Source organism: Dendrobates tinctorius, unplaced genomic scaffold (assembly GCF_039654945.1).
Source record: "Dendrobates tinctorius isolate UK_male_01 unplaced genomic scaffold, ASM3965494v1 ptg000026l, whole genome shotgun sequence".
NCBI lineage: Eukaryota > Metazoa > Chordata > Amphibia > Anura > Dendrobatidae > Dendrobates > Dendrobates tinctorius.
This window is the reverse complement of record NW_027361694.1, coordinates 9,745,001-9,763,348: the sequence shown is the minus strand read 5'-3', so window position 1 is coordinate 9,763,348 and position 18,348 is coordinate 9,745,001. Positions and strand designations below refer to the sequence as shown.

The window sequence follows — 18,348 nt, the reverse complement described above, 5'->3', positions numbered from 1 at the left end:
CCGGCCAGCGGGAGATCAGCGACGAAAGGCCAGCGGGAGATCAGCGACGAAAAAAATGTCCAGAGGTTTCTTGCAGCGTTACCGGCATGGGGGCCGGTCGCTGATAGCTGTCACACACAGCGATCTCGCTGGTGAGATCGCTGTTGTGTCACAAAACTTGTGACTCAGCAGCGATCTCGTTAGTGAGATCGCTATGTGTGATGGGGCCCTTAGACTTAAATGCTGTCATTTCAGAAAGAGTTCACAGGCAGGCTCCATATTATCAGAGGCAAGATTACAAGGGGTAACACCTCAATACACAGCTGATAACACTGGATCCACAAATCACAATAGACGATGTCACAGCTGACCTACTCCTCCCCTCTTCACAATGACTTTTGCACAGGCTCATTAGGTGCTTCAGCACAAATATGTCAGGATCTGACGAATGTTGCTATGTATGGTGCCATTTCCTGAAACAATAGAAAGTTAGTCTAAAAAAAAAAGCCTTATTGACAAGTGTAAAAATTACAATATTTTTATGAAATACATTTAATACAACCTGATTTTAAACTGTAGGTCACTTTCTAATACCTTTCTGAAAAATTGCCGTTTTAAATTAAAGGAAGGAACAGATTGTGCTTATCTTTCAAATTATTATTAAAGGGAACTGATCAGTAAGTTTTTCTACCCCAGTGTAATGTCAGCTAAGCAAATACGCTGTAATGTAGAGAAAATCTTTTATTTTTTAGAGTCCTTTATTCTGTGGTGCTGTACATGTGAAAGGGAATCTATGTATGTGTGTTACAGCGACAAGACTGGTGCAGTGTGGGAGAGATCCTTGGCCTATAAATATTGGGGACGGATCCAGTTGGTAGTATACCTTTTGTAGAGAAGCGTGTATTCCTGTTTTTTTAGAAATCCTTTGCTAATAATGAGCTGCGAGTGCAGCTGAGCTGGCACTATGCTTACAGTTCTCCTACCCATTTTCTAAACCCACCTCCAATCACTGAGAAACGTACCCTATCTGCCGTGAACTCGTACACCCACTGTCCACGCACAGTAAGGCCGGGGTCACACTGGCGAGGAATACGGCCGAGTGAGAGGCGCTAAAAGCACGCATTAGACACGGGCCAATGATTCTCTATGGGGTCCCTCGCACCAGCCGTATATTTCTCATCCGTATTCTACGCTCCGTGCCAATCGGACCACGGACCATGGACGGACCACACGTGACTTGCGAGAAATACGCACCCTGTGTCTATAAGCAAAGACGGCAATTCAGTGCGCTGTACAGTAATATTACACTGACAGGTTTAATAAAGAAACGAAAGAATAGATATAGACACATAGAAAATATATATATATATATATATATATATATATATATATATATATATATATATATATATATTGCATTCTGTGTCTATATCTATTCTTTGGTTTCTGTTATAAACCCTGTCATAGGGCTCCATTATATGTCCATTTTGCAAGGTGACGAGAAAATCTCGACATACGGATGCTTACATGCGCAAAATACGCGACCACACCTTGATTACGGATGACATACGGAGCACTATTTAGGGGCCATAGATCCGTATTACGCATGTAAAATACTGACCGTATTTTGCGCAGGTTAGTGTGACTCCAGCCTAATAGTCCGGCTCTAATAAGGACATTACTGTATATACGTTGCCCCGGAGAGTGATTGCGCTTACGCGAGACTTCAGGTGTGGGAAGCAGGTAACTTGGGGGAGGGGGGGGAGTGATCTGTCAGTGGCCGGAGGTGGGAGGAGAAGGGGAAAGAGATGTTACGCTATGTGCACACAGTGCGGATTCTGCTGCGGATCCGCAGCATTCCAGGCTCTGCGGGTCCGCAGCAGATTTAGGTGCGTTGTACAGTACCATTGTTTTCAATGGTAAACTGAAAAACGCTGTGCACATGCTGCGGATTTTTCAGCGCGGATTTGCTGCGGGTTCAAATCCGCAGCATGTCAATTCTTTGTGCAGATTCCGCTGCGGTTTCACATCTCCATTTTGACCTGAGAATTTACTTGCGGATTTTTCCAAATCTGCAGGACCTAAATCTACGTGTGCACATAGCCTTACTTTTGTGTTACCATCAGTGCATTTGCTGCTCATTAGTTTAAAAATAAAAATCCTTTTTCTACAACAAAAGTACTGAGTATTCCCTCTACCTTCCCTAGATTGTGGTAGTAATACCTGCTAAGGCCTGTTTCACACTTCCGTTTTTTGATGTCAGTCAAAATCCGCCAGGTTTTGGAAAAAGCGGATCCACCCCTTTTTTTGACGGATCCGTTTTTTTTCCCCCATAGACTTGCATTAGCGGCAGATTTTGACTGACTGTCATCCGTCTTAGGACGGATCTGTCGGAATTGTAGCGTCTCCCGGGTGGAGCAGACGGACTCTGAAACTTTTTTTGTAGCAACGGTCCGCTTTTTACTAGTGCGGATGCCCGGAAGATGTTCTCCAAGATGCATTTTAACCCTGAATATCTTTTTTTTTTTTTTTTCTTTCTCTTTTTTTTCTCGCTCTCGCTTTCTCTCGCTTTCTCTCGCTTTCTCTCGCTTTCTCTCGCTTTCTCTCGCTTTCTCTCGCTTTCTCTCGCTTTCTCTCGCTTGCTCTCGCTTGCTCTCGCTCTCGCTTTCTCTCGCTCTCGCTTTCTCTCGCTCTCGCTTGCTCTCGCTTGCTCTCGCTTGCTCTCGCTTGCTCTCGCTCTCGCTTGCTCTCGCTCTCGCTTGCTCTCGCTCTCGCTTTCTCTCGCTCTCGCTTTCTCTCGCTCTCGCTTTCTCTCGCTCTCGCTTTCTCTCGCTCTCGCTTTCTCTCGCTCTCGCTTTCTCTCGCTCTCGCTTTCTCTCGCTCTCGCTTTCTCTCGCTCTCGCTTTCTCTCGCTCTCGCTTTCTCTCGCTCTCGCTTTCTCTCGCTCTCGCTTTCTCTCGCTCTCGCTTTCTCTCGCTCTCGCTTTCTCTCGCTCTCGCTTTCTCTCGCTCTCGCTTTCTCTCGCTCTCGCTTTCTCTCGCTCTCGCTTTCTCTCGCTCTCGCTTTCTCTCGCTCTCGCTTTCTCTCGCTCTCGCTTTCTCTCGCTCTCGCTTTCTCTCGCTCTCGCTTTCTCTCGCTCTCGCTTTCTCTCGCTCTCGCTTTCTCTCGCTCTCGCTTTCTCTCGCTCTCGCTTTCTCTCGCTCTCGCTTTCTCTCGCTCTCGCTTTCTCTCGCTCTCGCTTTCTCTCGCTCTCTTTCCAGACCGCAGTTGCTATAAATTTCCTGCCCTTTGCAACTTCGGCGGATCCGTCCAAAAAACGGTCCGCTGACATCTGTTTGTTCCAAAACGGATATGGATCCGTTTTTTTCCATTTTGGCGGATTTCAACTGATCACAAAAAACAAAACGGAAGTGTGAAACATGCCTAGCAACTTCTGTTTAAAGGTGTGCATGTGCTGATTGAATGTATGATTTATCTTTCAGAGAGGAGCATCTATATATATATATATATATATATATATATATATATATATATATATATATATATATATATATATATATATATATATATATATATATATATATATATATACGCCTTATCGTGTCTGTCTGTAACCGAAATCGCGCGCCGCCGACTGGTCGCGGCCGCCAGGCCGCAGCCAATCAGCGACAGGCGCATCTGTTTGTAACGGTAAGCTGCGCCTGCCGCTGATTGGCGGCCGCGACCAATCAGCGGCAGGCGCAGGCCTTAATCTGTAAAAAAAAGAGAATTAAAATAAAAAGTTATTCTCACCTTCCGACAGCCTCCTGTCTTCTTTCCACGCGCCCGGCCTTGCGTTCCCAGTAATGCTTTGCGGCTTAGACCGCTGATGACGTCACTCTCGCGAGAGCGAGAAAGAAGACCGACGTCACTCTCGCGAGAGCGAGAAAGAAGACCGACGTCATCAGCGGTCTAAGCATTGCTTGGAACGCGAGGCCGGGCACGTGGAAAGAAGACAGGAGGCCGACGGAAGGTGAGAATAACTTATTAAAAAATAAAAAAATTATTTTTGTACAGGGCCGCGGCAGTGATTGGTCGCGGCTACAGGGCCGCGTTGCTGATTGGTCGCGGACAGAGGGCCGCGACGCTGATTGGTCGCGGCTACACGGGAAGGGGGGTGAGGGGACCATGCATACCAGGATTGGGGGTTGAGGGGACCATGCATACCAGGATTGGGGGGTGAGGGGACCATGCATACCAGGATTGGGGGTTGAGGGGACCATGCATACCAGGATAGGGGGGTGAGGGGACCATGCATACCAGGATAGGGGGGTGAGGGGACCATGCATACCAGGATAGGGGGGTGAAGGGACCATGCATACCAAGAAAGGGGGGTGAGGGGACCATGCATACCAGGATAGGTGGGTGAGGGGACCATGCATACCAAGAAGGGGGGTGAGGGGACCATGCATACCCCGAAAGGGGGGTGAGAGGACCATGCATACCAGGAAAGAGGGGTGAGAGGACCATGCATACCAGGATTGGGGGTGAGAGGACCATGCATTCCAGGATTGGGGGGTCAGGGGACCATGCATACCAGGATTGGGGGTTGAGGGGTAGCATACATATCAGGATTGGGGGTGATAGAACCATATATATCAGGATTGGGGGGTGCATTATTGCATTATTATTAAATCTTCAAAAATAAGCTGCATATATATTGTAGAATACCCGATGCATTAGAATCGGGCCACCATCTAGTGACCACATAAACAGTTTGGGGGGTGGATCACTCTTGACAGTATACCTGTTAACCCCTTTGGAACTATACACTATTTTTGTACTTTTGTCATCAGTCAGCGTTGCTTTATGATGGCTTATTTTTTATAGAATGAGTTGGTTTTGATAGCTATTATTTTGTTTATATCTTGGACTGAAAAATTTCAAGTGAAATTGTGAAGAAAGGAAAAAAAATCACTTTTTGAGAACTGTAAGGTTGTTTTTCTGTCTATAGTGCTGTGTTAGTGCTTATTTTTTGCTCAAGGAGCTGATCAATTGCTGTATCGCTTCTACCGGTATTGCAGTATATAGTCAAATAGCGGTTGTCGTATGGTACCCTGCTATGGCTTCGCTTCACAGGACTACCAAGATGGCAGCTATGCGGGTTCTCGGCAGGCCTCAGGCTGCTACGATAGCCAATCAGTTTCCCGCCATCACGTGGCGCAATGGCATCTTCAAATGCTGCTGTTGGAGATTGACTGACTGCAGCATTTGAATGCTAAGGCCTGTTTCACACTTCAGTTTTTTTACGTCAGTCAAAATCCGTCGTTTTGCAAAAAAAAAAAAAAAATCCGCCATTTTTTTGGGCGGATCCGTTTTTTTTCCCATTGACTTGCATTGCGGCGGATTTTGACGGATGGTCATCCGTTGCATCCGTTTTTTGACGGATCCGTCATGATTTTGGCGTCCGCTGTCTTGAGTGGACGGACAATGAAACTTTTTTTGTGTGCGTCGAAAAAGCGTATAGCAACGGATCCGTCGCTGTCCGCCATGCGTTATAATGGACGCCTATGGGCGGCGGATCCGTTGGCAACCGTTAATTGACGGAATCCGCCAACGGATCCGCCTTTTTATACTGAGCATGCCCAAAGCAATTTCCTTTCATGAATTTTAACCCCAAATTCCGTTCTGACAGCAAAAAATTCCCTCTCCCTCTTCTCCTCTTTCTCTTTGTCCTTTTCCAGAGTCGTGTCACTTTAAATTTCATGAACTGTCAGCTAAAAACGGATCCGTCAAAAAAATCAGATCCTGTGTCATCCGTTTGTGGCGAAACGGATCCGTTTTTTCCCACTCTGGCGGATTTTGACTGACGTCAAAAAACTGAAATGTGAAACAGGCCTTACACTGCAGCCATCGTAGTGCGCTTTGGTCGCTGCAGGAGCCTGCTTTGTAATGCAGCCTGTGTGTATGTAATGTATCAAGCCACGCCCACTCCAGAGCCCCGCCCTCTCCAGGGACACCCAACAACTGTTGTGACACACAGCTTGGGCTCACATACATTGCACAAACAGCTCTGCTGCAGGGACCCTCTGATCCCATGTATATGGGGTTACTATACTTCCCCCGGTGATGTGATATAAGACCCTGCTCTGACAGGAGCTCACACTTCTACTCCTTCACCAGCACAGCCCTGCATCTGACTCTTCCTCCCAAGCACGTGACTAGTCATTTGGTCGTGACCTCTCCACAGGTCCTTAAGCTGCCTAGGATCTCGCATCTACAGAGTTCAGTCGGGGAAGAGAGGAAAAAAGCAGCAGGTGACGCAGGGCGGTGCCATCCTCTCTGGCAGCAGTGATGGCCACTCTCCGAAGTTTCACTCAGTCTGCGCTGCTTGCCGCCGCCAATGTGGTATTGGGACATAAAGCCCAGAACATCTCCGATATTGGGATTGGATCTGTGCACCAGTTGCTGGCCTGGCAGGAAGGAGGAAAGAAGAAACCCACCACACACAGGCGGAGCCCCCGCTGTCAGCCTGCGCTGGAGAAGAGCAGCGACGTGAACCCCAACATCATGTGCGCCAGCAGTAAGAGGCGTAAACCCGTGCAGAAGGCGTAAGTCACACCTGTGCCTCGCTACGGGTTTCCATAGGCCTAGTAAGGGTTAACAGCAACGTCCCGAGAGTGTCAGAGGGCCACTGCTGGCATGAAGGGGACAGGGCAGTGCTGGCATGGAGGGGACGGGGTGACGCTGCCTGCCACTGTGCTGCAGAAAAATGCTGTGTAAAGGAGCGTGAGGTGCAGGAGGAGGCTGTGTAAAAAGGAGTATAAGGTGCAAGAGGAATAATGCCCCTTAATTGCAGCCGTTATTTATTATCTCTAACCACAGTTTACTATGCCCGGGAAATGCCGGGCTCTTCAGCTACTATATAATATCTCGATCAGAAGTGCGATGTGATATAACATAATCGGGAGCACACCTCTCCCCAGCAAGCTGGGAAGTGATATCTCCTGAAAAGGGATCATGAGACAACCCTTTTTAAGTAGCAAGTACTACCAGCCATAGCAGAATTCATAGAGCTGGCTGCCATTAATGTCTGCCGTCATTTCAGGGAGCCATGGACAGAATTTAGTCCCCCGAAGACCTCAATCAGAAGGCCTTTATGCAGATCATAATACACAGCCCATGCTTAGATCTAATGACCCAATCAGTATCCTCATAGGCTGAGAGCACTACCTCTGGATAAGGGGGGGAGGGCAGATGCCTAAAGGCCCCGTCACACAATTTTTGTGACACAACAGCGATCTCACCAGCGAGATCGCTGTGTGTGACAGCGATCAGCCCCCCTGCCGGTATCGCTGATCGCTGCAGGAAAGGCCAGGACTTATTTTTGGTCGCTGGTCTCCCGCTGGCCAGCACGCATCGCTGCGGGAGACCAGCGATTAGCTGGTAACTAACATACACATTGGGTATCCAAGGGATGTGCGTTAGTTACCAGCTTCCCTCATCAGCGCGCTGGTTACTAACGTGCACAGCAACGCCGCGCGCTCGGCGTCGCTGTGCTGATCGCTGGTGAAGCTGTCTGTTTGACAGCTCACCAGCAATCACATAGCGATTGACCAGCGATCCTGACACATTGATATCGTTGTCAGGATCGCTGGTGAGTCGCTATGTGTGATTCCAGCCTTAGAGACACGTGATGCTTAATCAAGTAGCCTTTATCTGAGCTGGGACTGACTGACTTACATCTGTGCTAAATATCTGTTGTGCTTTATTTCCATAGAATCTGACCATGCGTATGACCTAATCTTTCCTTTTTATAATTCCGTCATCAGCTTGTAATTAGTTTTGTAGCATTGAATATAAATTCTGGTATTTATTTCACAGATGATTGAAGCAATAAAATATAAATGTGACCTTGTCAATTACAGCTACGGTGAAGCAACCCACTGGCCAAACTCTGGGTATGTCTGTGCCGCTTTACTGACCCTTGTGCAGAGACAATACACAAGTAGACTTTCCGATATAAACTTTAGACCTTCTCTCAGTGCTTTGTCTTTTTGGATTATTTTTATATGTAGGAGAATCTGTGAAGCAATTAATGAAGCAGTATGGAAAAACAACATCATATATGTCTCAAGTGCTGGCAATAATGGCCCATGTCTGTCAACCGTTGGCTGTCCGGGAGGAACTACCTCTAGTGTCATAGGTGAGATTATGTATAAACAGAAATAATTCGTTATACACCCATGGTATGCGTTCCCTGGCATAAGAGCAAAAAAAAGAAAAAAACAACTTATTTTTTATTTTAATGATTTATTTAATTAGAGAGACTGATAATGAAGAACTAATATATTGGATTAAGTGATTTTAGTTTGCAATAAGTTGATATCGATGATTAAAATCTTATGCCTATTACATTGTTCTCCAGGTGTCGGGGCGTATGTTTCCCCAGATATGATGGTTGCCGAATATTCCCTCCGAGAAAAACTACCTGCTAATCAATATACTTGGTCTTCAAGAGGCCCTAGGTAAGATTCTTATTGTTTTCAATCTTGACTTACCGTAATTTATGAGATTTTGGAGGTTTGTAAAGTCATTTTTGTGGGGTTTTTTTTTTTTAGCACACTTTTTTTTTTTTAACAGAATCTGAATAATTTATAATATCTTAAACTAAAATTATTTCAGGGTTAAATTTCCGCCTGACTTCCTTTCTCCGGGCATGCGCACTGTAAAATGCGGATCCTACAACAAAAAAAAGTTGCAGGGTCCGTCAAGGCATGCCGGCGGACGCAAAAAATTTGGCGGATCCGCAAAAAAGGATCCAACGGATGGCCATCCGTCAAGATCCGCCGGTAATGCAACTCAATGGGGAAAAATCGGATCCGCCAAAAAAAGACGGATCCGTTTTTTTTTTTTCAAAAACTGGCGGATTTTGACTGATGGTCAAAAATGGAAGTGTGAAAGAGGCCTAAGACTTTCTTATTTTTACTTTGGAACTTGCCTTGGTCAAATCAATATAACATCCTCTTTCACCGTTCCCAGTTCATGAAGGCTGAGGGATTTAATAAATATATAATTATATTATACAGGCTGTCATGAGAGGTGGTAGAGGTCCAGCCTCCGGTCCCGAGTGCCGGTGGCAGCGCCGGGTATTTATGCGAGAGTCGTGCATCGTACTCGCAAGTGTGACCCCGGCCTAACTGTAATGTTTGAGACTGTTGTCCCAGCTCTCTTCAGGTCATTGACCAGGTCTTCCCATCAGGGCTGTGGAGTCGGAGTCGGTGCTCATTTTGGTGGAGTTGGAGTCGGTATAAAATGGACCGACTCCGACTCCTAAAATATATAATAAATTGGGTACAGTAATTCAATGCAGGATGTGCTGAATATTTTTTCATAGGAGTTTGGGAAAGTTATGAAATGTCCTATAAATGGCTGTTATATTCCTGATCTAAGGCTACATTCACACACAGCGTTTTTCCTGCGTTTTTTGAGGATACGTTTTTCAGTTGCAAAAGCAGATCAGCTTTTTAAAAAACTGCATCACCTGAAAGGTTTTTGAGCTCATAGATAATGTTACTCAATAGCAAAAGCAGATTAGAAATCTGCTCTATCCATTTATCCATATCTGTCTATCCATATCGTATCTGTACCAAAAAGAATGAAAACCGGGTAGTACACCAATATATATTCTGTTCTATCTAAATATCTTGATTATTGGATCATAAAAATGATTAAATGTCTGAGGTTCACATTGTACTACAATAAATTTTTCACTTAAATATAAGCAATATGTGTGGGAGTCGGAGTCGTGGAGTCGGAGTCGGTGTAAGGGAAATTGAGGAGTCGGAGTCGCAGGTTTGGCTTACCGACTCCACAGCCCTGCTTCCCATGTAGTTCTGGGCTGATTCCTGACATTTTGGAGAATCATCTTTACCACACAAAGTGGGATCTTACATGGATCTCCAGACCGAGGAAGATGGACAGTTGATGTCTTTCTCTATCGCTTCATTGGGGGACACAGAAACCATGGGTGTATGCTGCTGCCACTAGGAGGCTGACACTATGTACAGAAAAAAGTTCCTCCGCAGTATACACCCTACCGACCGGCACTAATTTCCTCAGTTTAGCTTAGTGTCAGTAGAAGGTGGACACGGGTCTTTCATTAGACCCATTTCTACCTCAGTGTGTGTCGTTTTCTTTTCAGGTACAAAGATCGCAAGAGGGATACAGAGTGATTGTGGGACTACATATGTGACCAAAGAGACTGAGTACGGCGTGTACTGCCACCCCGTATCCTCATAGCTCTCCACGGTAGGACCAAAAGCCCGAGCACGGTTGCGTGTCAGGCGTTCCAGCTAGTCCTCGCCCCCTGCCTCCAACCCACTTGCCCACCAGAGCCTGTCGGTCTGGAAGAGATGCGAACATCCTTCTCTGGACGTAGAGGTACCATCTTCCTCTGCAGGTTTTGCCCTCAGAAGACAGGATCAGGTGCAAGGTAAGGCCAGTTTCACATTTGCGTTAAAGGCCGCAGCGTCGGCCTGCGCACGGCCGCCACTAAGCCCCGCCCCCTGCCGCACCTACACCGGTAGCTCCGCCTCCGGGGGCATGACACGTCATGCGTCCCCTATCTTTATCTCTGAGGACACAGGCTGTGCACAGTATGCGTTTGGTGGCGCCTGCGTCCTTTTGACGGTGCGCCGAGCGCAACCATATTGCAACAGGTTGCGTTTGGCGCTGGTCGGCGCACCGTCAAAAGGCCGTCGCTGCGCCCTGACATGCAAATGTGAAACTAGCCTAAGTATGGGATCCCGGAGTGGTTTTTTCCCCCAACGGCTCCACTCAGCAGCCTCTCCTTTCCCTGGCCCCCCTCCCTTCCCCAGCTGCACTTATCTCATTTCATCACAGCAGCCGGGCTGCAGGCATGGATCCTTGAGGAGCGGACGCCGCGGCAGTGCAGCGTTACCTCCGTGCCGCCCCGCGCTTCCCGGCGGCCACCGCTTTACTCCAGGCCCCGGCTTCAGTTTGGGCCTTGCTCGGCGTCGCGGCCACGCCCCCCCGCCTTCTTCCTTAGGCGGGCTTCTCTCCCGCCCGTTCTCAGCCCGCCCACCGCTCTCTCCCACGGCTCTGCGCTCAGGAGGCGGCGCTCTGCCCCCTAGCCTTCCTATTGGCAGCGGGCGGCGCCATCTTAGGCCTTTCTTACTGCGGTTAACCCCGCCCACCCCTTCTCCCTGTCTCCTCAAGGAAGCGCGCGCCTTCTATCTGGCTCCTCTCAGGCTGCCGCCATTTTCCCAGCCTGTCAGCCGGACACCGTCCCTCCTATCTGTGGCCCTGCAGGTCCAGACGAGCCGTGCAGCATCGCTTGCTGGAAGCATCTACAGGACATCGGACCGTGAGTAGTTCTGCAACTGCAGACTGACACCCTCCTCTGCTTCCTGTCCCCCAACCTTCCGGCACTCCTTCAGTGACTGTCTCTCATTATGTCTAACTCTAAGCCTGATCGTGCTCACCCGCCTGCTGCCTCCACTTGCACTTTAGTCAAGTTCTTTGCATGTTCTTGCAATCGCAAACTTCCCTCAGGTCAGTCCACTCCCCTCTGCCTTGACTGCAGCATTCCCATTCAGCCTGCCGACCAGGAGCCCCCTATTGCTCCACGTGAGAGTGAATCCCCCATTCCTGGGTGGGCTTCTTCTCTATCACAATCAGTGGCGGATCTCACCAGGGTGTCTCAGTCCCTAGTGGCCGTTCTTGATAAGTTGCCCCTGGACACTTCTGCAGGATCCAGCAGGTCACAAGAGGCTCCATCTGAGCCAGCCAGCATGAGCCGCAAAAGACCCAGGCAGGATCTCCGGCCGGAATCCTCCCCTCGCCCCATCTCACCACATAGTCCTTCCCAGCAGCCTCCTTCCCATGCCTCCTCACCCAAGTCAGGCGAAGCATTCTCTGATGCGCCATCAGAAGAGATTTTTGAGCTGGATTCGGACCATGCCGCGGACATGAAGGTTACAGTACAGAACCTCATTGCAGTGATTAACCACACTTTCGAGATCACAGACTCCCCTGCGAAACCCTCAGATGAGGAGGTTTCATTCAGGCGGGCAGAAGCACCTTCCAAAGTCTTCGCTCCTCACTCTGAGTTTGACAAGCTCCTTACTAGGGAAAGAGAAAATCCGACCAGGCGCTTTCAAAGAGGGAAGCGTCTCGGCGTGCTGTATCCGTTTTCTCAACAGCTCATGGACAACTGGTCGGCTTCCCCCTCTGTAGACGCTCCTGTGTCCAGGCTATCCAACAACACGGTCCTTCCGATTTCAGGTGTGGCGTCTCTGAAGGATTCTAACGACGGGATCATAGAATCCTTAGCAAAGTCAGCATTCGAAGCGGTTGCTACGGCGCTAAGCCCGGCCTTCGCTTCCACTTGGGTGGCAAAAGCCATAGCTACTTGGGCGGAGGATCTCCGCCAAGGCATTCTTGATGGAGCCCAACCAGAGCGTCTGGCCAACCAGATTTCCCATGCAGGTGAATATTTAGTCTCTGCCTCCTTAGATGCCGCGTCTTGCGCAGCTCAAGCGTCCAGCAACGTAGTTGCAATTCGGCGTACTATTTGGCTCAAGGCTTGGCAGGCGGATTTGTCATCAAAAAAGTCCCTTACCAATCTGCCTTTTCAGGGAGCCCGTCTCTTCGGATCCCAGCTGGACCAGATTATTAAAGACGCCACTGGGGGCACAAGTTCTCTTCTCCCTCAGTCCAAGCCTCGTAGACCTCCTCCAAGGCGTCAGTTTCGGCCCTTTCGGTCCTTCCGCCGCGTCACGGCGGCAGAACCTTTTTCCAGCCAACAAAGGCCACAAGCACGCCAGGATAGGAAGAAGGTCTCCTTTAGGCCCACTCCCTCCTGGAGATCTCACTCCTCCCAGGGCAGATCCTCCAGGTCCAGAACTGGACGGTCCACATCGGCATGACTATCAACAAAGTTCCGAGGCGCCTTCCCAACTGGGCGGCCGACTCCTTTTCTTCAGAGACGTCTGGCTTGCCTCGGTGGAAGACGCTTGGGTCAGGGAAGTTGTATCCTCAGGATACTAAATAAAGTTCGTTTCTCGGCCCCGGGATCGCTTCTTCGAGTCCCGACCTCCAAAAGACCCCGCCTTAGTTTCGGGTTTCTTTGCATCCATCGCCTCTCTTCTCAGCTCCGGGGTGATTGTGCCCGTTCCCGATACAGAACGATTCACAGGGTTCTACTCAAACCTGTTTGTAGTGCTGAAAAAAGGCGGCAAGGTTCGGCCCATTCTGAACCTCAAACTACTGAACAAAAGGGTCCTCCTGCGGCATTTCAGGATGGAATCCCTTCGTTCAGTAATCCAGTAATCGCTTCCATGGAGGCACAGGAATTCATGTGCTCAATAGACATTCAAGATCCCTATCTGCATGTTCCCATCTTTCCCGGGCATCAAAAATTCCTGCGTTTCGCTGTTCATCAGAACCACTACCAGTTTGTCGCTCTGCCGTTCGGTCTCGCCACCGCGCCCAGAGTGTTTACAAAGATCATGGCGGCGTTGATGGCCCTGTTGAGGATCAGAGGTCTCGTCCTCTTCCTGTACCTCGACGACATTCTAATCAAAGCTCCGTCTTTTCACCAGACTCTCCAAAGTCTTACCATCGTTCTCGACACCCTGTCCAGTTTCGGGTGGCTCGTAAACAAAAGAAAGTCCTGCCTTGTTCCGACTCAACATCATGTGTTTCTAAGCTTATTGTTCGACACCCGTCGATCGAGGGTCTTTCTCCCAGAATACAAGATGATCTCTCTGCGGCGAGATGTGCGATGGCTGCAGAGCCTACAGCATCCCTCTTTCCGGTCTGCCATGAAAGTCTTGGGAAAGATGGTGGCGACGGCCGAAGCGATTCCCTTTGCTCAATTTCATTCGAGACCGCTTCAACAGTCCATCCGGTCTCGGTGGAACAGGTCTGTCCTTTCCCTGGATCGTCCAGTTCACCTCTCGTCCTGGGTCAAACAGTCCCTCAATTGGTGGCTGACGTCACCTCTCATTTCCCTAGGCCGGTCATTCCTTCCGATTCACTGGCAGATAGTGACAACGGATGCCAGCCTTCTCGGTTGGGGTGCGGTGTTTCGCAATCAGACTGTTCAGGGTCGGTGGTCGACTCGAGAGACAACTCTGCCGGTCAACGTCCTCGAGATACGTGCGATTTTTCTGTCTCTCATTCACTGGGAAAGGCTTCTCAGGGGTCTGCCGATCCGGATTCAGACAGACAATGCCACAGCGGTGGCATATGTCAACCACCAAGGGGGGACACGGAGTTCTTCGGCTCTAGCGGAAGTGTCCAGGATTCTCCACTGGGCAGAGATATCAGTCCCAGCGATATCCGCGATGCACATTCCCGGCGTGGACAACTGGGTCGCCGATTTTTTCAGCCGCGAGGGTCTTGCGGCGAGAGAATGGTCCTTACATCCGGACGTCTTTCATCAACTTTGCTGTCGTTGGGGGACTCCGGACGTAGATCTGCTGGCATCTCGCCTGAACAGGAAAGTCCCGCAGTTCGTATCCAGGGCCCGATATCCTCTCGCAGTTGGCGCCGATGCTCTGACCATCCCCTGGTCTCAGTTCAAGCTCCCCTATCTGTTCCCTCCCCTTCCTCTTCTTACCAAACTGTTTGAAGAAAATTAAGGCGGAAGGGGTACCAGTCATCCTCATCGCTCCAGATTGGCCCAGAAGGTCTTGGTTCGTGGATATCGTCAACCTTCTCGCGGATGCCCCCTGGAAGCTTCCAGACAGAGCAGATCTGCTATCTCAGGGTCCAATCTGCCACCCCAATTCTCTGCCGCTCAATTTAACGGCGTGGCTGTTGAGACCGCGGTTCTAGAACGGTCAGGTTTTTCAGATCGGGTTATTCTCGCCATGATCCGGGCTAGAAATCCATCGTCTTCCAGAATTTATTATCATACGTGGAAGGCCTATTTCACTTGGTGCGAGGCCAATGACATTCCGCCCATGTCCTTTTCACTCCCTTCTATCCTGTCGTTCCTCCAGGCAGGCCTACATGCGGGCCTTGCCCTCAACTCTTTAAAGGGTCAAGTCTCTGTGCTTTCCATTCTTTTCCAGAAGATGTTTTAATAATAATAATCTTTATATAGCGCCAACATATTCTGCAGCACTTTACAGTTTAACAATTTCAAAACACAAGTCATAAGTAACAACGTTAACAATACAGTAATTAAAGTAAAATAAGATGACCCTGCTCGTGAGAGCTTACAATCTGCAATGAGGTGGGGGAGATACAAAGTACAGGTGTGTATTTACAATGATGTATTTACAATGATGGTCCAGCCATCTTGAGAAGGTGAGGGACAGAGATAGTGAATGGGCTACACACGCACACTTACACACAGAATGACTTTGATTAGTGAACGTGATAGGCTGCTCTGAATAGATGTGTTTTTGAGAGAGAGCCTAATACTGTGCAAATTGTTGGTAGTCCTAATTACTTGGGGTAGAGCATTCCAGAGGATTGGCGCAGCGCGGGAGAAGTCTTGGAGTCGGGAGTGGGAGGTGCGGATTAGTGCAGAGGTTAGTCTAAAGTCTTTTGCAGAGCGCAGCAGTCGGCTAGGCCGATAGACAGAAATGAGGGAGGAGATGGTGGGGGGGTGCCGCACTGTGGAGAGCTTTGTGGGTGAGTACAAGTTCTTTGAATTGGACCCTATAATGAATGGGCAGCCAATGTAAGGACTGGCGAAGAGCGGACGCGTCCGAGTACCGATTAGCCAGATAGATGACCTTGGCTGCTGCATTAAGTATGGACTGGAGAGTGGAAAGTCGAGTAGCGGGGAGGCCAATTAATAGAGCATTGCAGTAGTCCAGGCGTGAGTGGATCAATGTGACAGTGAGGGTTTTTGTTGTTTCCATGCTGAGAAAAGGGCGAATTCTGGAGATGTTCTTTAGGTGTAGGCGGCAAGAGCGGGCAAGACATTGTATGTGGGATGTGAAGGAGAGGTTGGTGTCAAACATAACACCCAGACAGCGTGCCTGCTGCCGGGGTGTTATTATGGTGCCACCCACAGAGAGGGAAATGTCAGATTCAGGGAGGTTAGTAGATGGCTGGAGCAGAAGAAGTTCAGTTTTTGAGAGGTTAAGTTTCAGATAGAGAGCGGACATGACATTGGAGACTGCGGACAGACAGTCACTGACATTCTGTAGTACAGCGGGGGGTAAGGTCTGGGGAAGACGTATATAGTTGTGTATCATAAGCATAAAGATGGTACTGAAAGCCAAATCTGCTGATGGTCTGTCCAATTGGGGCTGTGTAGAGAGAGAAGAGAAGGGGGCCAAGGACAGAGCCCTGAGGTACCCCGACAGCGAGAGGAAGAGGAGGTGACGTGGAGCCAACGAACAAAACACTGAAAGAGAGGTCAGAGAGATAGGAAGAGAACCAGGAGAGAGCGATGTCCTTAATGCCTAGTGACTGGAGCCTATGGAGTAGGAGACGGTGGTCAACAGTGTCAAAAGCTGCTGAAAGGTCGAGAAGAATGAGCAGAGTGTGTTCACCGTTACATTTTGTCCTCCCGTCCGCAAGTCAAGACTTTTCTTCAGGGAGTGGCTCATGCGGCACCTCCGTACCGCACTCCCGTGGATCCATGGGATCTCAATCTGGTCGTGGAGGCTCTACAAGGTCCACCCTTTGAACCACTCAGGGAAGTTTCTCTTTCCCTTTCCTGGAAAGTAGCTTTTCAGGTGGCCATCACCTCCATCTGGCACGTGTCTGAATTGGCGGCCCTTTCTTGTCTACCTCCTTTCTTGGTGCTCCACCAGGATAATGTGGTCCTGCGGCCCCCGCCTTCCTTCCTTCCTAAGGTGGTGTCCACTTTCCACCTAAATGAGGACATTGTTCTTCCGTCCTTTTGTCCGGGTCCAATCCACCCTCTTGAGCAGTCCTTGAACAAGCTAGACCTGGTCAGGGCGATGAAGGTCTACCTGGCTAGGACGGCTCCCTTGCGGAAGACAGACTCGCTTTTCGTCATTCCAGTTGGTGCGCGGAAGAGTCAGCCGGCCTCCAATGCTACTTTTGCTCGCTGGATCAGATCGGCAATTTTGGAAGCCTACCGGGTCAAACATCGAGTGCCCCCTCCTGGAATTAGAGCTCACTCTACCCGGGCAGTGGGTGCCTCCTGGGTGGTGCGCCACAGAGCCTCCGCGCTGCAGCTTTGCAAAGCTGCAACCTGGTCTTCGATCCACACGTTTGCCAAATTTTACAAGGTCCACACCTATGCTTCGGCGGGCGCCAGCCTAGGCAGAAAGATCTTGCAGGAGGCGGTGGTGAGTTCTCAGACCTAATGGAAGATTGCTTCTCCCTCCCCAGGGACTGCTTTGGGACGTCCCATGGTTTCTGTCCCCCCCAATGAAGCGATAGAGAAAACAGGATTTTTGGGTTGCTTACCGTAAAATCTGTTTCTCGGAGCCTTCATTGGGGGACATAGCACCCGCCCATGTTTTGCATCTTCTGTTCTTTGTTGTTTGATTACAGTTGACTTGTCTGTTCTGTTTTCACTCTATTTTGTTACTTCTCCTACTGCTTTCTCACTAACTGAGGAAATTGGTGCCGGTCGGTGGGGTGTATACTACTACGGAGGCGCTAACTTTTTTCTGTACATAGTGTCAGCCTCCTAGTGGCAACAGCATACACCCATGGTTTCTGTGTCCCCCAATGAAGGCTCCGAGAAACAGATTTTACGGTAAGCAACCCAAAAATCCTGTTTTTCACCCAGCAGCTTGCCTATTGTCCTGTAGCCCAACCCAGCTTTGTGCTGGTTTACAATTTTGTCTCTGGTGTCCTTAGACAGCTCTTTGGTCTTGACCATGGTGGAGAGGTTGGAGTGTGAGGATAAGTGTATTTTATACAGGTAACAAGTGCAGAGTAGGAGGGCTTCTTAAAGAAAAACTAACGGGTTTGTGAGTGCCAAAATTCTTGCTGGCTGGTAGGCGATCATACGTATTTCATGCAGTAAAATGCCATTTAATTGCCACCACCTTGAGTTTTTCCATTTTTTGTTCCCCTTCTTCCCAGAGCCATAACCTGTGAGGGCTTGTTTTTTTGCGAGACAAGTTGTACTTTTGAACAACACCATTGCTTTTGCCATGTAGTGTACTGGAAAGCAGGAAAAAAAAATCAAAGTGCAGTGAAATTGCAAATTAAAGTGCAATTCCACAATTCTTTTTCCTCATGTTCACCAGATGCTACAGCTGACCTGTCATGATGATTCTCCAGGTTCTTACAAGTTTGTTGATACCAAACATCTATCGTTTCCTTTTCCATTTAAGTGGTGGAAAAAAACAGTTTCTCAAAAAAAAAAAGTCGTCATTTTCCAAGCGTCTCCATTTTTCGGGATCTGGG

At 48.9% G+C, this 18,348-nt stretch overlaps 1 protein-coding gene across 3 annotated transcripts in view; it reads left to right on the top strand.

Annotated features, from left to right (window-relative positions):
- TPP2 (tripeptidyl peptidase 2) overlaps positions 1-18,348 on the top strand; it is a 188,680-nt gene that overhangs the window by 38,340 nt on the left and 131,992 nt on the right. For all 3 annotated transcript variants that reach the window (XM_073569496.1, XM_073569495.1, XM_073569497.1), the window contains exons 8-10: positions 7,843-7,919; positions 8,037-8,164; positions 8,387-8,486. In XM_073569496.1, coding sequence (XP_073425597.1) covers positions 7,843-7,919; positions 8,037-8,164; positions 8,387-8,486 — 305 coding nt within the window. The remainder of the gene's footprint in view (positions 1-7,842; positions 7,920-8,036; positions 8,165-8,386; positions 8,487-18,348) is intronic.